Here is a 24352-nt window from a genome sequence, read left to right on the forward strand (position 1 = left end):
GTTTATATTTTATATTAATCTGAATTGAATAAATTTTGATTTGATTTGTTTTTGATTTATTAATCATAACCAGGGCATCCGAGTGTCATAACTCACGATATCTTTTTGCTCATGACTTCTGATATGTCAAGGTAACATTAATTGCATAGAAAGTTTTTGAGCTTTCATCTGAAAAAATTGACGTTGTCTTCCAATCTGATACAGGCAGGCAGATGATTCAGAAATTGAATTCCTTTGTATATTGGGCTTCTCTCATACAGACTAGTTCCATATTTAGGAGGCCTAATAAGTTTCGAGGATCGAGTTGGGTTGTCTTGATAATCAGAATTGAGAGAAAAGTTATGATGATTACTCTTCGCATATAGAATGCATTTGTAGATGAGAATAGAGTGACATGCGAGAATTCCATGTTCTTTGAAATGATTACGACATGTTTCTCTATAGTCTAGATTGAACATTAATCGTATAATCCTGTTTTGAGAAAAGAAAACCCTGGATGCTTCCACTGCACCATCCCAAAGAATAATATTATGAGAAATGTGGGAGTAATCGATAGCATAGTAAATGCTGATCAACAGACTCGTCACAAAAATATTTTTCAATTGTAATATAGCAAAGTAACTACTATTCAATTTCTTGCAAATGTAATCGACATTGCTGTTCCATCCCATATTATTGTCCACGAAACACAAAAACACCTAGGAATTTGGTGGATTTTGCGAAAGGGACTTCACTATCAATTACTGAGATTCTACTATTCTCAGATATTTAATTTCTGGTGAAAAAGTACATACAAACTATTTTAGCAGAATTTACCATCAGGGAATCTCTCCCACACCACGTGGTGAATTCCTTTGCCAGTATGTTCATTTTTGCAATGATGTCTTCTTACGTTTCTGCTTCAGTTGCCAAAGTGGTATCAGCATATATAATCAGCATATACCCTTGTATGTGTACATACAGTCCTATGAATCGAATCAAAGAATAATTAACATCTAAGTTTGGCTGAAGCGACGTTGGCAACATTGATATGTTTATTTTGCAGTGATTCATTTGTTTTCCGAGAACGATTAACTAAAGAAACCTATCTGTTTTCCGAAAATAATACGCTGGGGAAATTATTATACAGTACTGAGAATAGATTTGGGTTTTTGTTTCGTGCTACAATCGTATATTGAAATATTCAGTGCAAACAAGGAATATGAAAGTTTAACAGAATTTTCGAAAAAAGATAACGTTATGAAACACGAAATATTCAATGAGTCATCGGGTTGTAAAACCACAAATTTACTAATTACGTCTTAAATATTCCGATCAGTGCAGTTTTGCTATCAGTACCAAATCACGAAATGAATGTTATTGTAGTTTTTTATCCGGCACACCGACTTGATATCGATTTTTAGAATACCTTGTATATTATATTCCCTTGATCTCAATTGACTGCTGGCAGACTTTTCCATTCACATCATTATTTTAATCGCAAACTGAAATCTGTTATTCAGTCCTGTGTTTATGTAGTTATAAAATCATACAAAGAACCTTTGAAATCTATTCCGATAAACTTATGAACATAAAAATAGTTGACCCATTTCGAATGTGTCCTTACTAATAAAGTGAAGCATAAATGATGGAATTTTTATTTTTGTGATATATTTATTGCTATCTGGTAATTGGCTGGTTTTTCTTCATTGATATCAATCACTGACTCGGTTCATATTTGAAAAAGAAGATAACAATTCAGGATCACATCAAAACTGATTATTCATTATGTTGATATGTGTGGTGAGGCATAATGATTCGTTTGTATTTTGCACTAAATATATTTTTTTCATCAATTATGATTGGAGCCCCACCAGACAAAAATGTAGTTTGGAGGCCTTTTGAAAACATTTCAATTATTATTATTCAAGAAACACATCATTGTGATATTTTCACTACACAGTTCCAAAAAAATTGCAACACGTGTTTCGCTATATAATAGCTATTTGTGTACAGGTATCTAATAGACAAGCCTAAAGAAGCTATTGTATAGCGAAACACGTATTGCGTTTTTGTAAAACTGTGTAGTGAAAATCATACAATTAAGTGATTCTTGAATATATTGTGGATTCTCATAAAGTATCGACCAATTTCATTACAGGATTATTATTATTATTGTAACAAATTAAAGAATTAACTGTCTTAGACAAATTTATTTCCGACAATATTTCACTAATCACAAATTAATTCATTTACAACACTTAGCAACCAACACTTAATTTATTTCCACTATTTGAATTTCTTGTTTAGCCGCTCGATTCACTTTCTGAACTGCCCTCTTGGGTCGCGAAGCGTGCTTATATAATGTAACAATCCTTTCTAGAAAGCTGTAGTCGGTTCTGTACTCGACCAGAGTTTTACTGACGGTTGACGACTGCATTCTTTCGCGGTGATGTCATGTGTTTGTTACATGATTCGGCCAGCGTACTAGTCAGGGGCGGCTTCAGATTCGTTACATTATTTCCTGGACACAAATTGAGTGAAAATATTCAAAGATTGTCAGCCAAAATGAGGTAGCTGAAGCCATTATAGCGTATTTATACGTGATTGAATACACCGTGAAAAATACAACTCATAGGAATCAGATCACCTTTATCTTTTTCAGTTCATTCTGAGCTCACGTTTTTAACTCAATTGTAATCAAATCTGGCGATGGTAGGTCGAAGCGGGTGAATCATTAGTCACATTTCCTCTAATGAAATCTAGAGGTACGAGTTAGAGTTACTGAAAACTCCGAGTGAGACAAATGTTTCACTTCGAAATCTGCAAACTTTACCTAGGCCACTCTTATATAAAATGGTTGTTCCGTCCTACCTTACCACACAATGGCAGAAATCTTGGAGAAACAAGTAGTAGCACATATAAAATTGCAAAAATCATAAACAAATTAAGATGTAAAAAAGGTTTTTGCAAATATTTCAAAAACTATAAAGAATATCCCAAAATACGAGAGCATTTTCAAAAAAAAAGTGTCACCTTCCGAAACTCTCTGTTATTTATAGTTTTAATTCAACGCCAAAAATACTTCACATAAAATATTTTTCTCAACTACTAAATATTATATCATAAAATATTATTAAATTGTGGTGTATTTTAATACTATAAAAAAATGGATTCTAGTTGGAAAAAAATGTTGAAGTGAATATTGGAAAAGGTAAGTACTTATTAATTACTAATTTTCTACTTGACTTGCGTCTTCATTGAAGACCCCAAAATGTTTCATTTCGTTTAGCTCTTTTTATCAGTGTACTCTATAAGATCATGTTATAAAAGTTTGAACTTTTTTGATAATTTGTTCATTATAATTTTTTATAGGAACAAAAAATAGGTAATCGATGTATTTTCATATATTTTTTTTTATATTCATCATCATATTTCCGTTTCTGTATTAAATAAAGACATTCGGTTAGTTGAACAAAAAAATTTTAGTGCCATCTGTTCACGAATTGTTTATATAGAAATATGTGAGTATTTAGAAAAAAATATAATTCTGTTGTCTTCATATTATAATGATTTTTTGAAAAAAATCCCAACACCAATTTTTAATCGTTTATAATCATTTTTTTATTTCAAATGTTAAAATAAATAGTTGAGGAATATATCCTATTTTGAAAATCATAATTTCATTCCTCTACAAATTAATAGAAAAAAATTATTGTCAATTTCACTGTTCATTAACTAAATAATTTGTTATGAATAAATTTCCAACCGCGATGGATTTTATTTATCTTAAACTGCTAAAAATTACAGAAACAATCTTTTTATTCATTTATTTTTCATTGTAATTTTAAAAATTTAGTGCTACAAAAGTGCATGAACAACTCGATTTGTGAACTGAAAAATTTGTATAATTCTGAAACTATTGAAGATAAACATTGAATGTATTTTTATAGAGAATTGATAGGTCTTTCAAATGAGTTTTTCAACAAATATGTAACTATTATTAATCGGTTTTTATTTGCATTTGTTTATCAAAACAACAGGCATTTTTGACGTTTTTCGCAATTGTTTTACTTCTAGCATGATAAATAACGCAAATATAATGATGTATTTCTCATGAAATGTCGTTTATTGATTCAATCTGCAACCTTTGCAATTGTTTATTCAAAAATAATTCAGTTTTTCGTCTACTGATTTATTTTCTTACAAATTTTTTCAATTTACCCTGAACCTCGGTCGGTCCGCTCGTTGTGGTAAAAACACTAGTGTTTCAATAGATTTTCTCGAAATTTGTTGTGATGAAATACGTAAATTACAAATAAAAACCAGACAGTAGCTCACTTCTCGATTGACTTTTTCAGATTATTTGGTATCATTGAAAAGTTCAATAGACATTATATTGGGACTTTCATCTATTGCCAACATATGTTTAGGAAATTGGTATTCCCGAATTTATTTTCTGTCAACCCAAAAATTATAAATTTATGTTTATAATGTTTTTTATACGTGACACACTCCTGGTTGTTTTTTGGCTTGGACGTTCAGTCATACAGATAGTCGCTTATAAGGTACTCTTAGTTTAAAATGTACGTTGATATAATAGTCAAGATATTTAGGTTTCTATCCATGATAATAATTATCCAATTTTCACACAATATATCAAGACACCGTAGTACCATCAGTTGAACTGTAGGGGGATTTTATAAACGTCAAAGTGACAAGTTTCAATAAATTGATTGTTTCACACCGCCTTCCAAAATAAGTTACAAACGTTAAGCACGTACTTTTATAATAAGTCAAATAGCAAATATTGCAACCAATTTGTATCATTTTGTTTCAATATCTAATGCAAACTGATGAAAAGTGAAAGAGCCGAATAACTCTGTTATTATTGGTTTCAGAATAAATTCGTGATAACTTTTGAGTTCATAAAAAAGTTGGCAACCGACTGAAGTAGAAAAATACGGCTGCCATATTTTGGAACGCAATGTTAAATTGTTTTTCTGTTAGCATCACGTTAATCATTGATCAGCGAAAAAAATACTAGTGCACTTAATTATCTTAACTTATATCTTCAATAATGAAGAAGTAAGCGATAGTGAATTCGTGAATGATAGGTATTCAAGTTCCGGAGCTTTGGATCTAAAATCCTAAGATGGGTTTTTGGGACTGCAGTTCCAAAATTAATTCGTCTAGCAATTCCAAGGTTTCTTTTTCTCCTCAATTAGATGTAGACACCGACTAGTTTTGTAGAAGTATTGTATATCTTACCATGTGTTCACAATGTCTGAAATAATATTGGAAGAAATATTTCTGGAACCATAATTCAAGATGGCATTTCTGCTGTACATTGATACTAGAGTGATCGAACTGGTATGAAAAGCAGACTTGATATTTGTTTAAAAATACATTAGTGAGGAAAGATAAACATGTATTAATTTCAATTAAAAATTCTCGTAAGTGTTAAAAAAATAATTTATTGAGATATTGTTCACAAGTCTAATCGGACAAGGTCACAGGTTGAGCAAATGTAATTGACTGCACCCAGATTAATCAGTTTGAAGTTTTTCAGCCATAACAACTCAATTGTTATGAATATATCATCACTAATCAGTGATTACATAGTATTCTCTAATGAACGATCAGTCATGAATTCAACTGATTCCATCAGGAGAGATGATAATTTGATCATGAATATAAATGAGCTGAATCCAACACAAAAACACTGCTTCCACACACCTTAACTGCAACACCCTTTCCGATGCATATTTAACCAGTCAAGTTGGTGTCATCAGGAGATGAACCCAAAAACAGATGTTTGTTAAGAGAGTCCCCCATTTATGATTCAAAATTTTATAATATATTGAAGAGATCGTCCTTCGCCAATTTGTTCACAAAATGAAACATATTTCTATTGAATGTCATACGCAGACGAATACATCCCGAATGTGTTGCCTATCATCATGTTAGAATATGTTCAATCCTTAATGAAAAAAAATAATTGTTTCTTCGCCATGTTACATTCAGATGTAATACAGTTTTTAAAGAAAATGATATAACTCTTTAAGCTTGGAACACTGTTCCGAACCAGAAAACTGTACACACCTCAGCAACTTTTGATGCTTTATAAAGCTCAGATCAGACCTTCTTTGGAGTATTGTTCTCATGTATGGAGCTCTATCCCCGAACATACCTTGAAGTTGCTGAATTCCATCCAGAAAAGAGCCATCCGCCTGATTGAAGACGCAACGTCACTTGATAGTCTGGAACATCGAAGAAAGGTTGGAGACTTATCTCTCTTCTATAGATACTTTCAAGGGGGGTGTTCAAGTGACTTGGCACATTTGATTCCACCAAGAGCGGTACTTATCAGAAATACGCGACGGACTGTGGCTGCTCATCGTTTTGAGGTTCAACTCAGTACACCCCGAACTTCACTGTTTAAGAACTCTTTCATATGGAGAACTGCGTTTATGTGAAATTAACTTCCTGAGAACGTTTTTCCAAATGGATTTAATCTCAAGCGATTCAAATCCAATGTGAATCGCTACTTTCGCACAGGCACAGCTCTGAGAGCGCCTTATGGATTTTTCTGTAGTGCTTGTCCTTTTGTCCTCAAAAAAATATAACTCTTTGTGGGGAACAAAATTGGATCTTTGGAATATTTATATATCTATAGTAGCTCTGTACCATAAACTTATTTATGATCGTCGTTATTTTTTGAACTTTTGAAGCCACAGAAAAAAATGGAATCAATCAACTGTTTGGCAAACTTTTTCGAGAGGAGCAAAAAAGTTTTTCACCACATTTTTTAAATCTTTCGGAAAAGAGCCAAAAACCTTTTTTTTAATTTTCGATTCGATTTATTCAATAGACTAAAACAAAATTGACCCTACAATATTTGCAAGTTTCAATTCAATATCGCACTCAATAATAGTAATAATAATAACAACAATGATAATAATATCAGCAATAATGATGATTATTGCTATTATTAGCAATTAGATGTAGTGCTTCTCGACCACCAGAACAGAACGATATTTGTCGTGGAGTTTTCAGCTCCTGGCGAGGCAAATATCGTCAGAAAAGAGGAGAAAAAACGGATAAAATATCGAGATTTTCTCTTCGAACTCCGCAGACTCTATCCAGATCATTCTGTCAAGATGATTGTTCTGATTATTGGAGTCCTTGGGGGAATGACGCCCTCCCTACTCTCGAATTTTAAAATCATACCGGCTTGCCGCACTAAGGCAGAAATCTTAGCCGGATAGATGCAGAAGGCTGTCATTCTTGGTTCCATGCGTTTGCTCAGGTCACATGATTCTCGGACCCAATGATCACTTACCTCATGGTGTGGGGAGTGGTCGTTGGTTGATAATGCTGGCGCGCCTTCCTAGATATATTGGGAATAGGGATTGACCAGTGCAAACTTAGATCATTATAACTGTTATTGTTGTCCATCATTAACTTAAATACAAAATAATACAGTACTTACAGAAAATTGTGATATGCAAACGGTAACGTATTAGGTCTAATAACCGATTCTATCAGAGCTGTTCAATTTCCACAGTGTATGAAGTGACGAGAAGGAGTAAATGTCTTTACTAATATTATAAATGTGAAAGTTTATGTGGATGTATGTTTGTGGGTCTTTCACGCCGAAACGACCAAACGGATTTAAATGAAACTTCACATAAATACAATTAATACATCAGAATAACATATAGACTACAAATTAAAAAGGTTTTGTGTAATTTTGGTCATAATATAACGATAGATAAGTATGAAGTAAGTCGGAAAAGTTATTGCTCCCTGAGAGCTATCTTGGAGTGCGTTGGAGTAACATGCAGATAATGTACCGTAAGATTGTTTAACTTAAAGAGACATAAATAAAACTCCGCAATAGCATATATCTACCTCTTATGTGGTAGCCAGTATATGCAAAATACAATTAAAGTGGATACTTATTTAACAATGCACATTTTAGAATATCTGTCAAAGTCTTATGAAAATTGATACAATTGTCGTTTTAAGTATTTAATCTAGATAAACTTTGTCTTTTACACTAAGTAATTTTGACGAATCGTTTAAAAGTTATCACGATAATATTAACTTGACGCAAGTAAGCCATTACGCGTTGCGTCTCCTACAAGAAGACGGTGGACAATGCGCGTGGGTAGAGGGGCGGTTTAAGCAATGAAGCGCCGTTGCCGAGAACGCAACCCGAACGCGGGCAGACGCGTGAGGGCAGACGCTGTTGACGGTTGTGTTAGGTTTGCGAATTTTTTTATAGGTAACATGTTTCTATTCTTGGAGCTATCCATTACTTAGTGCAGTTTCATATGTTTCCAGTTACTGTATTTTCGGAGTGAAAGTATAAATTACTAGCTGTTACCGCTCTTATATTAACGTACAGCCGAAGCTACTGAACCTAGAATATTGAAATATACAGGTAGGTCCTTTGTATAGCGTAAAAAAGTATCAAGAGTAGGAATCAGGAATTCCACCCCCGAGGGGGAAAAAGGGGTAAAGAGATTGTATTGAATTTCATCAGTTTTGAAGTTGGAAATCTGAAGTTTTGGGTTGATAAAAAAATATTGTTACTATTTGTTTAAAATGGTCTGTCAAGAAACTTATTGTGATAAACCAAATTCCACGCGGGCGAAACCGCGGGCAACAACTAGTTGGAATAGTGAATTAAATCAATAAATTGATGGATGTAGCCATTACAACGTGGTATAGGAAATCATTATGAAGAAAAGACAATTGTAACTCTCGTCATGAATTGAATTATATTGTCATTATTATTTCTTAGAAATTGTGTCATGCGCACAATAGTCCAAGCGACATAATTATGGAATTAAAAATAAGTCGAATCGAATATTTGTCACTTTTTTGACAGTTTGAAAAACTTCAGTGCTGAAAAATTCATAAGACCTTTTTGTTACTCTTTGAAAGTGTGCAGAACAGTTGGTAAAAACCTGTACAGGAAATTAGGAATATACGGAAGTCTAATTTTATTTATAATTCCGAATCAATGCAGATTTCGAGATTTCGAAATTATTCATAGAATCAATATTGTTCAACTCAACGAATTCTAAGAAAATGATAATGTTTCATCTAATAAACTGATGGGCAAAGGATCTCTCTTCCTGTACTATAATAATGTAACAAGGAAACGCATGTAAAATGATGAATCGTCATTTCGACCGGTTGAAATCTGAACATGTGACGGAAACTAGAATATATTACGCAAGTATAAATGTACCTACACCATACTTGCCCATTCGGTGTATGCAATCCTTCAATGCACAAAAGATATGAAGTTGAGGTGTCAACGAAATTCTTCTAGACACTTTGGCTACATTGGCACATGATTGAATCCCGGAGGAACATCGTGGCTGGCCAGGGCACGACATGCAGAACTAAATCAACTGATGAACAAGAACATATTGATTCTATACTAGTAGAATAATAGGAAAATGACAGGATAATAGGAAAATACATCTGGGGACACACCATATGAAGTGACCGTTTGAAAACTTGAGATAAGCTCAGAAGCAATACTCTACCCTCTCCATTTAGAGAAGACTTGAACAAAATTGGGTTTTACTGCCAGGAAGACTTCAGCTGATATCACCATCAGCCAAAGAGAAAACTCGGCAAAGGTGAAGTTCTGAATCACGAACTTTCAAAATTGAGTCCTGAAGAATATGACAAATATCCAATAAAAAACCGAAACAATTTAGAGAGGGGTGAGAAGATTGTTGAATCAGACTGCAGTGTTTTTTAGGGGTTTGGAAGAAATACCTCTAATGTCAAAGAAAATAAAAAGAATTTAATCTGAATTATTAGTTTTGAACACAGATCTGTAGTAGACTCCCAAAAACTAAGCCATGGAAAGGTACAACGGTAACAGCGATTCTAATAATTGCGTTTGCCGGATACTATATGAATCTGGCATGTTCTAGATCGATCGTTGAAGGTTCAAATTGGTGAGTATTAGAATATTTCACATGATGGACACTACACACTTAAGTACAAACCAAGTAGTACAAAACTAAGGTTATCTAGTCAGAGAAACACCAATTTGAAAGGATATTCAAAAAAGCTGCGTAAGCGTGAAATCCTTCAGTTGAAGTAGACATGTCCACTTTGGAAAAAAACCTACGAAATGCTCAACTTTTATAATTCATTGCTTCTCATTGTCAGTTATCTGTGTTGTTGTTTTATAGGATACTTCTAGTCGGACGCTATTTACAAAAATCTCTTGAAATACTGTACCCTTTTTCAACACTTGCCATTGTAGACCAACTTAATTACACTGGGATAGGAGACACTTCGAATATATGAATAAAACAAAGAATATTGTTTATTTCACATCCCCAACCTTGAAATTAATGAATTAACAAAAATACTGAATAATCACTATTGAAGACAAATTGTCACTGTATGAAGAAATCAGAGTGTTCTGAAATTTTCTATTCTTTCCGATGATTGCTTCAATAGGAAAAGTAGCAAAATACAGGATCTTACCTTAGTATTCAATGCACTGAACCTCACAACTTCTGATCGAAATCCTATTTCCAAAAACTATCAAGGAATCTCAAGGTTTTTGTTTCACACTCCTCCAACTTGACTTCTTCGATTCCTGAGATTCAAGACTACTGCAGTCTCTAGCAATAGCCACCTCAGATCCATGTACAGCGGTACAGCCAAATACATCCACATCCTCGTTGTGTCCAATTTATTTCTATTTTTGTGAATTTACGTGCTTTTATGCTGTTAATGGCTCTTATTATGCTCCTATACCTTTGTGCTTATATGCTTTTTATGATTTGCCTGGTAGAACTCAAAAATTTAGAATGTCAACCAACAAGAGGTTAACTACTCAACATTGTTAAACCTTTTTCATAATGCCAAAAGTTATTCATATTCAAAATTTACCTGCTGTCCAAGAATTGAGAATAGTTTATCAAATTCTACCTGTGTTCTCATTAACCAGTTAACCACACTTAACTACTACTGTTGTACATAGATGCCTCGACGACCCCGCCCACCGATACACGGCGAGCAAGGAATTGTCTACACTGACCAGGAGAAGGCGGAAGCATTCGCGGACAACTTCGAAAAGCAGTGCAGAGAGAATGACGTCCCGTTCACAGACGAGGTAGACGAAATAGAGAGACAGGTGGAAAGAACGGTACGGAGGCTTAGACAACGGACAGATAACGCGCAACCCCTGGCCCCGACATCGCCTGAGGAAGTGAAGGACATCCTGTCGTCTTGCCACTCGGAAAGCACCAGGCTCCGACAATATAACAAATCGAGCACTGAAAATGCTGCCGCGAAAGGGTATAGTAGCCATAACCAACATTATAAATGCTATACTCAGATTGCAACACTTCCCGTACCCGTTCAAAGAGACAACGGTAATCCACATACCGAAGCCCAAGAAAAACCACCTGTTTCCAGCGAACCACCGGCCAATTAGCTTACTGCCATCCGTAAGCAAAGTGGCGGAGGGGGTCATCCTGAAGAGACTGGAAGAACAAACTAGAGAGTTAGGGATCCTTCGGTTTTAGATCAGAACACTCAACAAAGCTACAAGCCCTGAGGGTAGTGGACTTTGCGACAGAAGGCTTCAACCTTGGCAAAGGATACAACACCGGAGCTATCTTCTTAGACGTCTCCAAGGCGTTTGACAGAGTTTGGCATGACGGGCTACTGGCCAAGATGAGCGATTTTGGATACTCAAAACCAATGGTAAGATTAATTCAGTCTTTTTAGCTGACAGGCGATGCCGCTGCAAAGTAGAAGACGAATTATCAACGGTTCGACTACTGGAGGCTCGAGTCCCGCAAGGTGCAGTCCTTTCGCCATACACATACTCCGTATACACGGCAGGCCAGAGGCAGGCCGATCATAGGAAGAAGTAGTAACATGGCATTGAAAGTCAAGTTACTAATGATCAGAACGATTATAATGCCAATAATACTGTATGCATGCACTGCCAGTGCCAGGGCCAGTGTGCGCAGACATACAGGAAGAAGATCCAATCGTTTATGAATGCTAGCGTAAGGGCCGCTGTAAACGCACCGTATTATATACCCAATAGATTTATATACAGAGACTTAGACCTGGACACGCAATATGTGGACGTGTATATGAGAGAACATGCAGAAAGCACGTTCGATAGAATCAGATCGCACTCAAATCCAGCGTTCCGCTATCTACACCATGCATTAAATATGGATGACCCCAGATTCCGAGAAAGGGACAAACATCCCAGGCTGACTAAACAAAATACACTCTCTTCCAGGTAGGTTCAGCGAAGAACACTTCGACCGCGATCGCGACTCTAAAAATGTTTTCTTGGTGCACTGAGAAAGGCTCGATGCATCAATACAAAGCCGCCAGTTAGTTTTTGGGGGCCCCCATGCTTAAATTCAGTTAGGAATAGTCAGATAAAACAACGATTCGACAAGAAAGTAAAAGCACCTAAAGGTTGACTTTCGACCAAAAGAGGTCAGATGTCAATCTTACTGAAGTGCCCATCAGCAAGTTGAGAACCGCTCGGAGAGCGGGGGTGGATGGAGTGGGGTAGTAGGTTCTCCTCGCTAAATAGCTGGGGGGAAAGCTTCTACTTCAGGGCACTCAACCCGAGAGGGGGCATGGGGGGAAGAATTATAGACCAGTATGTGTACTATCACCACCGATGAAGCTACGCGTCTAGAATAACAAGTTTTATATGTAAAAATTGCTTATTGATCATCATGGATGAATTTCCAATAGTCAACTATCAAAATAATAGCCACAATAAACCCTTGCGGGTTGCGGTGGAGGGTCGAATAGACCCACTCAATTTGGACCTATCGAAATAGTTATTCTACACTGATTGAATCTCTCATTATTTTATTTTATTTCGTAATTGCTCGCAACTCTAATAAATTTTTGAATGAATCGTCGTCCATTCGTAGGTAAATCCTTCATTTTTGGCTTCTCTGGTCCGTTGTTCCTTAGGAAAATTTTATGTGAATAAATATGTTTTTGTACTAACAATTCATTATTATAATACTTTTTCGAAACTGTTATATCATGATAAATAATACATTAAACTAAATTAATAACCGATCGCTTGCAATGTTTCAAGTCTATGGACAAAACATTCTATGATCTGTCTTTAGGATTTATGGTGCAATCTATTATACAATTGGTAACACTGTGGGCCCTTAAGGAATGAAACATAATAAAACTTTTGATATATAATTTTTGGAAACATGAAACTTATAGCTGAACGAATTGTTTCGGAATTTTAGCAAAACGAAGATCATCTTTGAACAATACTCAGCTGACGCATAATATCTAGAATAGTATCATAAACCTTGAATATTGACCACTCTTGCAAAAATACATTTGGTTCGCATTATATGTATATTTCTCTGAACTGAACGATCAAAGCTGTTGAATGAAATTTGTTGTTTGGGCACGTATAATTCATAGTATTTATGGACAGTCATAATTTATTACGTTCTAAAAGTAATACGCAACTATTCATTTATAGAAAACAAATTGTAAGAGAGCGCTGCGTGAAAGTACTAAAATGGTTGATGGGGGTGGTGATAATTTGCCAAATCATGAATTATTTTATATTTTGCAGAGGGCTTCTGATAGTTCAACTCTATGCACTCGACAAGAAACCGTTAAAACCATAATTATTAAATGAAAACCGGCCCATTAGAGTCGAAGTATTACACTTCCAGGTCAGATGAAATCGTTTTGATAATTTTTATATCTCAATTGTCATTGCAAGACCACCATATTGTACATTACTGGGAGTTAACTGGTAGAAACTATAAGAACACATATTTCAACAATGTTTTCTAGAACTTACTCAGAGTGAATTAACATTTTGCAAATATTAATTTTCTAAATGACTACATTTGTGAATATTTGAACACGATAAACGATTTTCACGAATAGCAAAGTGATTCATATTCATTCATTCATGAATATTGATTCATTCACTAATGTTATGTGTGAATTTGTTGAACTATGACGATGTTATCATCATAGTTTCGAAATATAACGAAACAATTCCCTACATATTTTTATTTTCTATAGCTCTATAAAAAGACAGTGGTAGCAGATGTATATCTTTTAAGGGTAGCTTGCTTGTAATTTATGATTGCGTTTGCATCATATAATTCAAATTATTATCTCAGGAGATATATTTCATCAGTTCGGACTTCTATTGTCTAATATAACATAAATTGAAAAAAATCGAAAAGATTAACCGAAAATAACAATTTTAATAAACAAAAAACTGAAATTACAAAGAAATAACATGCAAGCAATAACCAAAAAATAAAAAAATTGAAATATTATTACAAGCTGAAAATAAAAAAATATTATTAACAAAAAAATGAAAAATAAAAATTAAAAATTGAAAAGATTCCAAACCAAGTTACGTCACGACGTTTCGATTGTTAGTATCCACGAACGGCTTCGGGTGATACTGGGTGGTTGACAATGTTTCGTGGTGTATTTCATCAGTTCGGACTTTCATTGTCTAATTAAAATAAACTGATTTGAAATCCCTGAAAAAAATTAAAAAGTTTAACCGAAAATAACAATTTTATTAAACAAAAAAACTGAATTTACAAAGAAATAACATGCAAGTAACAACCAAAAAATAAAAAAATTAAATATTGATAAAAGCTGAAAATAAAAAAAAATAATATTAACAAAAAAATTAAAAATTAAATTGAAATTTGAAAAGATTCCAAACGTCACGACGTTTCGATTGTTAGTATCCCCAATCGTTATCACCCGAAGACGATTGTGGATACTAACAATCGAAACGTCGTGACGTAACTTGGTTTGGAATCTTTTTAATTTTTAATTTTTTTGTTAATAATATTTTTTAATTTTCAGCTTTTATTAATATTTCAATTTTTTATTTATTGGTTGTTGCTTGTATGCTATTTCTTTGTAATTTCAGTTTTTTGTTTGATAAAATTGTTTTTTTCGGTTAATCTTTTAAATTTTTTTCAGGGATTTCAAATCAATTTATATTATATTAGACAATGGGAGTCCGAACAAACAATCTGAGGAGATATTGGAACTTTCGCGCGACAAAATAAGATTGAGAGGCCGGACAAAGCGGTGCGACGCACATGATGAAGAAAGGTTGCAATTGCGTTGGTTTTGTTTAAAGTGGTGGATTACTTTGAACATCACATTTCAGTTTTTATATTGTCTTCATAGAGATAGATACTTACCTGAATATACTTTTGTCAAGACGAATTTTATCGTTTGAAATCTTATAAAGTGAAGATAATCACCTACCATGGTATGACTCTGAAGTGGTAAACAGTGGCAAGTACAGAGGACATCGACTGAAAACTATTCATAAAAAGTATAGCATGAGAAGCAGAAAATTGCATCAATAGAGGTGTTTCGAAAGGGAGTGCACTGCGTCCACTATTGTTTATGTTATATTCAAATGATATTGATCATATCCGAAAGTGCGAGTTAATACATTATTTTGCAGATGATATATTGCTGTCAGCGAGTCATCATTATTTATCGAATGCCATTAAAAAATGTACAAAAGCCAACTGCAAAATATCAAAATTTCCCAACATCAATAAATTCAAACTGAACATCAATATGAATATTACTGAAGTTTCATCTCACCACCAAACCGTTTTTTAACACTTCGGCACGTGTTTCGATCACCAAGTGATCATCTTCAAGAGGAGTTTAATCTTCTTTTTGGTAGAATGGAATGTTATAAAATGATCTAGACTGTTCTGAAAATTTCTAGAGAGCGAAACCTTAAGCCCCTATATCTTCAAAAAAGCAAGTCTTTTAGGACTAGCTCCCTATATTATTCAACAGTGATCTGGGATGTTCAGGGGTGTTCTCGAATCTTCCAGACCCTTTTAATGGTCACTGGTTAATGAATATATCTTCAAAAATTGCTATGCCATACCTAGTGGTATAGAAAAGCAATTAACTGCGAATTAACATACAACTTGCAGATTGTAGTTCAGTGAACTGGGAATAAATTAAACATAATGTGGCTATTCACAAATGATTGTTGGGACGTCAACAGTGAATAATTAAATTTCATAACTGTTTTAGCTCAGTGATTGATGGGCAACAAAAATGCAAACCGTGAAAACCCACTGTATTCAGATATTTTTTTCCACCATCAAGAAAAAGTCACTAATTTCATAAAACTGTATGCACTCATTTGAATTTAAACTACTCTCAAATAGTTGATATCTCACGCAGGTTCAAGGATCTTGAAATATAGCTGGAAATATATCTGTGGCATTCGTTCATCTAGAAAAAAAAAGCAACAGAATTTTCTCAAACAGACGGGCAAAAGCTTTCGATATCGTTGCTCACACTTCTTTTAATCCACAATAAAAGATGAAGCGGGAAATGCGGTACATGATCTTTTTTATTATTATTCTGATTAGTAAAAGATAACAAACGAAAATTTCAGAGGCAACCCTCAGAAATCTTCACAAAACTCGAATAGAGGTTTTATCTTTCAACATACCATTTCTGTCACGAGAATAACTCAATATGTTTTGGTTGGTTTCCGGGTTTTGCCGTGATCTTCTTTGGTTACTATTCCCAAACGTTTCAACTGCAACTGCGGCAGTCATCTTCAGTGGCATGGTCGAAGTACTCTTCTTGACGTATCAACTGAAACTGAAGCTCTCATTCCTGCCATGTCATTTATACTGCTAATTTTGGTGACATGGTTTAATTTTGGCGCTTCTCAATGCTGTGTGCCAGATCTTTCGTAGATATATGTTCTCTCGTCCTTTCAGTTGAAGTTCTCTTGGTGTTTATATAGAAAGGAAGAGAGAACAGTTATGAAATTTAAATTATTTACTGTTGACGTACCAACAATCTGTTGAAAACGAAGCCATGTCACACAAATTGCGCGAGAAGTACGCGTCAGTCATCTCCTGATGCTGCTAACCAAGTTAGCAGTGGGAGAAGTGTTTTCAATAGAATCATTTCTAGCCAGAACACATGGTACAATTTCATGATAATATTTCATGATTTTTTGAAATCTAGTACCATTCTAAACGTATTACTTTTTTTGCGGAAATGCAATTTAAGAATATAAGAATATAGAATATGAAAACTTCATGATCACTTATAAATGAGGATAGCACTTGTGTTATTTATCAAGGTGAGGTAACGAAATGGTGATCAAATTTTAATTGTTATTATCACATGAAACTAATTACTATTCATTAGTAATTTCATTGAAGGACCGTTTTTTATTATTGACGGAGTGACGTTAAAAAATCCAAGGAGTGTAAAGGTTTATTCAGAATTCAATGGTTTCTATCAATATAGTAGAGTTTATTCGAAATCGCGTACCAAATCTTGGTGACCTGACATAAGTCATTGCTAGCTAGCAGAAAAAGGGGGAGATTAGAAGAATTGTGAAAAACAATTCACTTAATATCCAGATATATTGAATAAATAACTCTTTTAATTTTATTTTCAATAACTAGCCCAATAACGATTAGAGTGGTAATGATTGAGAATCTTATTTATAGAGAATAAATTAATATCATTCACCTCTAATTAAGTAACAACAATTTTGCTCAACCTGAATATTATACAAAATATTTCCAATGTTATTGGAAATTTTTAGCTGCAATTACAGTTTTCGAGACGTCTGGTGTGAAATAAACGTAGTTCCTGATAGTTCGCAGGATTAACTGAAATGAGAGTTGCCAGAACTACAGTTTTTTCCAATCTTAAATGGTACTTCGAAAAAAAAGAGGATCTTTTCAGTTTTTGGAATGAGTACCGATGATAAAGGGTTAGACTTTATGGATAATTCGTCAATTTTTAGATAAACGCCAAGATTATTTGCTCTAAAGACAATTACGTGACATGACTTGCCGATTAATAGATTTATAGTTCAACTCCTATCCAGTTTAAGGATTTTCACCATATCAAAAACGTAAACTCACTTTCATAGTCGAAATGCTTCAAAACCAATTTTCTCTTTTCATCACATCATTTTCTACTGATTCTCCTAACGTCAACAATAATGTTGTGATTTTGTTAGACCACCTTGATAGGTTTGGACTTTATACATACATTCCGTCAATTAATGGAGATAATTGTCCTGATTAAGGAAGTATTTAACAAAAAATATATCAAATGGACGGTTGAATCAGGAACTAATGCAAGTGAAGAAACATAATTCAAAATGGAACAGATTTTATGATTGTTTATGATTGTAAACTCAGTCTCCTAATTAGGTATTTGATAAATATCAAGCATATGATTCTGAACCTTAATATTAACAGAGTAGCAGGAATACACATAAAATACGTTAAATTGTATTTTGTTCCTGACACTTTCAGTTAAGTAAGATTGTAAATATGTCTACTGAAAATTGACGAAGTAACAAATTCATGATATATTCAAACTGTAACTCAGGATTCTGCTGATTTTTATTTTCCCGATCCAAAGTCTTTAAAAACCTCTCGAAGTTTCTTGTGGAGTTGGAAAGTTATGATTTGTTGGGTTGGCTGTTTTTTCTGATCTCCTTCGATAGTCTCGAAATAATAACTCTATTAAGGGATAGCTCGCTTTTTTTCTAAACATGGTAAGTTTTACCAAGAGACGAGATCTACTTTTCAGATCAGTCATTTAAAACATTTAAGTTGGTCAATGTAGGTATTTTCAACTCTCGAAGCATTCCCAAAGATTTAAAATTGACCACTCTATTAATATTTTTTGACCTGATCTGTATGCTGTTTAACTCGAAGCCATCCTAAGAGCATCTTATATCGTTATCGAATATGTACTTACTTTTGTCATATTCAAATTATTTCGATTGCTCAATTAATAAAAACAATTTCGATTTGGTGAAAACTCAACGGACCACACTGTATATTCTGTGGAGAATATCTAGTCGAGGCAGGAATTGAACCCACGGTCTTCCGATCGTGAGTCGGGCGCACTACCACCGCGGCCAACTCCACGGATAATGTTTTCGAATGTTGATATAAAATGGTGTGACTTACTGTGGTCTAAATAAAGATCCGGCAATGGCCCAGCCACAACAACGGAAAGTAAGCCGATAAAGGGTAATAAGCGCTTTATGTTGATCCATTGCCATCAATTTTCAGTGATGACCCCAAAAAAAATCGACCATTACGTTTTGCTGAGGGATTTTTGAGTCAGCTGAAGACTGTCATTGGACATATTTCAGATTTTTTGAATTCACCAGGAAACTATTTAGTTTCATTACGTTTGTTGGGAATACAGGTGAGTGGACTGGAATCAACATACGGAAAGGATGTCTGTTCACAACTATATCCTCAATGCCTGGACTATAAGCGATGTTACCGATCCGTACCACAACTCGAGGCGGGAATTACCAGCGTAGTCTGTGTGTCTACTTGCTCCTCAGATAACCGCAAACTACTATTTAGATACAACCATTCGAAGTCATCTCGGATTTCATACAAAGTGTTGTTGGTTGGTGGTAGCGTTTTGATTTGAATTGGCGCGTTCGGTATCAACAAATTGAAAAATGACTTGAATGACCATTTGGTGCGTTTATCGAAAAAAAGTCGATTGTGAATGTGTGCTGGCATGTGCTAAAAGTTCGAACCAGTTATCAGGAAAGGACCTCGATAAAGCGCAAAATGCCTTGGCTAGTGATTGTAGTAGCGGTGTGTATTGGAAGTGAGTATTTTTCGAATTTTGTTTTGAATATGGTTGATGTATGCGGAAATTAAAGGAGTTTTAGCCTCCATTGTCTAAAATTGAAAGTTTGGCAGAATAATCCCTTTTCAGATCGAGAATATCAGTGGTTGTTTCGTTAATTTAATTTCATCATTAACTCCTACTTTTTTCACCGGTTTTTGTAGCCACTGTAAATAATAACTAATTAAACTATGTATTAGAGGTCCGTATTAGAAAAGATGAAGTTGATGATGAAATCTAATGAACAAAACGTCGTGTTGTAAAATGGTTCGTATCAGATTATATCGCCCTGATTTTTTTGTATCATTTGAAATAGAGGCAATACAGCAAACACACAAAATTCCACAATTAAGTTTTAGACTGTTTCTCGAAAATAGAAAACTTTTGCTCAATTCAGTCGACGTTGTAGATCTTATTGTTTCCGGTAACCATTTCAAACATGGTCAGGCGCTGTTTTTTATAAATCTGCTTTCTTGAAAGATTTCATCTCATCTCAGTAGGAGTAAATTTGTTTAGACAATAAAACATCCAAATTTCTTATAGCACACAAAATGGATACTTGCCAATTTGCACATTTTATTTCTTTTGGCTTCACTGAACATTTGACAGTTTTGCTTTTTATGAATCCAAAATGATTATTTTTCGGTGAACTAGAATGTTTTCTTGGATCTTGATCTTGTTATAATCACATCCAACATAAATACCAAAAAAACCTAAAATTAAAATAATGTTTTACTAGGATCAACATACAGGGCGTTCCAACAAAAACTTGACCAAGTTACTTCACGACGTTTCGATTGTTAGTATCCACAATCGTCTTCGGGTGATGATTGGGCTAATTCCTTGGAGAAATGAATATTTATGGGTCATTTGAGTACTTTCACTTACCTCTGCTTTCCTTTTTTCGCTTCACCGGTTTAGCGGGAGATGACCGTTTGGCGGAAGTTGGCCATTTTTCCCTTGATTATGGGTTTCTATATGTTGCGAACCTGTACGCTAGCTTGGCTAAATACATTGTTGGATAACATGTATGCGGCTTCTTTGAATTTTCTCCTAAACTAATGTTTCTCCATGTATATGATCCCAGCTTGGGACCACCCGATCTTATGTTGGGTCCAAAAGGCATTGTGTCACTACTTTTAAATATTATACAATCACGGATAATATTTTAACTATTAAAGAAATATTTATTGTACAGTGTTTGTACACAGGAATGTTGTTTTGATATCATTTTCTGACTTCAATATTCAACATTCTATTAAATTCCATAAGGACTCGATTTAAATATAAGAATATCATTTGGTATGTATATTTCAAAAACCACAAACTATGACCTATGTTGTGTAATATCCTGTTGCGTCAATTTTTCTGAATCATAACAGTTTTCCCATTCAATCATAATGGTAATTTGGTAACCTAAATAATCTTAAAGAGTACAATTTTAAGATCTTTAAAGTGGACCTCAACGTCCTTGTTTCCTTTGAATGTTCATTGTCAAAAAATGTGTCGTTAAAAATAATTACAAATAATGTTTCTAATGAAAGTTCGATAAACCTGATGAATAATTACAAAAAAATTATTATTTCCCGAAATGAAGATAGGCAGCAATAGGTACATTGATTCCTCATACCTTTCAGAAATGAATACCATAACGACATATATAATTCACAGTTTTGAACCACCTTGAAAAAAATTCAAATATAATTTTTTTCACACTACTTTTAACTACATGGGTAGGTATTATGTGTATACCAATTCATTCATTTTGATCACATGTTGCCGTGAATAATATAGATTATTTCTAATAATGACAATGAACATAAATATGTTCATGCAAACCAAACATTTTCTTGAACGAAATTCTTATCTGAGACCGATATAAAATTGATAATTCCCAGTTACCATTGATGCAAGCAATAATGAACTTGCAATTTTTCTAGGTAAATGCAAAGCGTAATATGGCTTGTACAAGTAATACTCAGCACATTAATGTATCATAATTCTACTAACTTATCTTTGAAATGTTTGAAATATGAATATTTGTTTTGAGATATCAACCGTAAAAATGAAGGGAATGCATATAAATTATGAAATCGGAGTAAAATTTCTAGAATTTTTTTTATCAAGAGTTAATTCATAAAATAAACATTCAATTTTGAAATTATTCCTGACATTTGAAATTTTACCAGATTAATTATTGTGGAGGACTGTATAGGTAAATCTTATAACAAAATATTCATTTTTGCCTCACATTATAGTGAAATCAACATGACTTTTCGATTCATAGCATCTAAGAGAATCGTGTTACTATTATTATTTTCAACCAACTGACATTCACTAGCAAACCTCAGGCGCAAGGAGACCTGTGAGAGTTAAGGGAACGAAGGAGTTTCAACATTTTACGTGCGATCCCAATCAGGAAAAGATTCTTGTTGACATTTATTACCTCTTTCTGATATTTTTTGTATGATGATCGAATGAAATTCCACGGCTAATAGAGAATTTCAAAAAAAGGTAACAAGATGCTAACAGCAGTCAATATATTGGCAGAGCAGTGGTCGTGGATTTTTTATTTTGTGGAACAACCTTTTTTTTGGATGGGGCGCCACTTGATTTGATTTTGCTAAAATCAAGAATAAAAATATGCATACGTCAGAAAATTATTTATTAGTTACTGCAGACTAAAACTCCAAAAATATGGTAGACAAAAAGGCGGTTATTGTTTTCTTTAAAAAAGTATGTGATCCGGTAACACAACAAATGAAATAATACGACGCCGCTGCAGCTGCAGTAGGATCTTACAAAAGAACATTATAAAGTAAATTCATACGACTTTCATTACGTTTATACAAAATAATTATTGAAACGTTGGAAATAATTTTTGAGACGTTAGATGCATGTAGGTACATATAATTCAAAAAGGAAACGACAGGTATATAGTTGGTCACCAAAAATCGGTTGTCTGTGTAGTGGAAATCAACTCCGATGTAAAAAATTGGAAATTCCTCACCAAATGAGTCCCTTCTTTCCTGGATGTTATCAGCAACAGTCTGAGGAGTCGAGTAGATGCTGGATGTAGTCTGGAGGCTTAGAAAACGAAACAGTTCCGCTGTCAGGCGATACTATAAATATCCTGGATTCGAAAGATATATGTCGAAGCAATTCAACTTTTCTTTTTTTTCAAAACTGGTCGGCAGCAAAAGACGATATTTGGGGATCCGAAAGGTTCCAAACCAGAACAAAACGTTCGGGATGGTTGGACGACCCACGCTCCTTGGAAGATACCAAAGGCTGTACTTGTCCGTACCTTAATGGAAACCGGCAGATCTACAAAAAGTGATCTCGGTTGTGATATTGGTTCCAGAAATAAAATGGTTAAAAAAACTCACCTACTCTAAGGGAAAGGCTACCACTAAAATAATGCGCAACACAAACGCAACACGTTGACGAAATTTTGTGTATTCCAATGACAATACTTCTACTTTGTATGAAGTATTCATTGGCATTCCTTCTTTTTGGGAATTTTATTTCATTAATAATAATTCGTTTTTTTTTCTCTTCCCCAGACTACATCAACTATGCAATGAAATACAGAGTTATCAAGAAAATAAAATAGCTGATGTTTACTAGATTGGAACTCTGAAATTGTATACATGTATTTTATGATTTCCACAATTAAATGATTCATTTCGTAACAAGTGTTTTGTATTGTTGATAAAAGTCAACTTTTCACGTTACACATTGAACCATATAAATATAGTTTAAAAAACTAAAAAACACGGTTTTAAAGAACATCGAACTGAAAAGTTAAAAATAATTTTTTCAAATAAGCTTAAAACAATAACGAACGAAAAATACCTAGTGTTACTTATTGTGAAAAAAGCGACGGGCTCTTGATATACAAAAAATATGGCACAAAGCGCCCACGCATTTTTCACAATAATATTAGTATTTTTCGTTCGTTATTGTTTTAAGCTTATTTTAAATAAGCAAAATCACATTGAATTTCTGTTTTTCTTCAAAAGCGTGTTTTTTAGTTTTGTAAACTATTTTTATTTTTTATTTTTTAGTTTCGTATGCTATAAAAGCGTGTTTTTTAGTCTTTTTAAACTATATTTATTTTCTTGTGATACACTGCTTGGAACCTTTAGTGTAGTAATGAATATTACTGGAGTTTTTCCCAACACCAAATCGTAATTTTTAACACTTCGACACGTGTTTCGATCATCAAGTGATCATCTTCAAGATAAAGATTAGCAGTTTGATCTTCCAGTAATATTTATATTCATTTCATCTAAACTTTGGGATCAATCAGCTGTATATTGTTTAGAAAAATGACCATTGATATCTTCTGGTTCCGGAGAGGGAGCCTGAAAATCATCTACCATGCCAGCGCCATCTGCCCGCGAATAGATCAAGCAATAGTGTCGATAATTCTGTCAAATACAGATCCCGAGCTTGACAGTTACAAACAAACATACATACATACATACAGATGAAGCTAATAAAAGCGTGTTAATAATAACATATGGGCAAAATGTTTGTTCAAATTTTTTAGACAGTCATTCAGTGTGTAAACAGAGATAGAACTCCT

General features: G+C 33.9%; 1 protein-coding gene across 1 annotated transcript in view; it reads left to right on the top strand.

The window, feature by feature from the left end:
* Window positions 1-19436: 19436 nt before the first annotated feature.
* Window positions 19437-24352, top strand: part of LOC111512095 (uncharacterized) — a 49619-nt gene continuing 44703 nt past the window's right edge. The window contains exon 1 of the mRNA XM_023168223.2: window positions 19437-19737. Coding sequence (XP_023023991.2) covers window positions 19698-19737 — 40 coding nt within the window. The 5' untranslated portion in view covers window positions 19437-19697. The remainder of the gene's footprint in view (window positions 19738-24352) is intronic.

This window comes from Leptinotarsa decemlineata, unplaced genomic scaffold (assembly GCF_025532065.1).
Source record: "Leptinotarsa decemlineata unplaced genomic scaffold, Ldec_3_MD MMD2_tig00000008_RagTag_RagTag, whole genome shotgun sequence".
Taxonomy (NCBI): domain Eukaryota; kingdom Metazoa; phylum Arthropoda; class Insecta; order Coleoptera; family Chrysomelidae; genus Leptinotarsa; species Leptinotarsa decemlineata.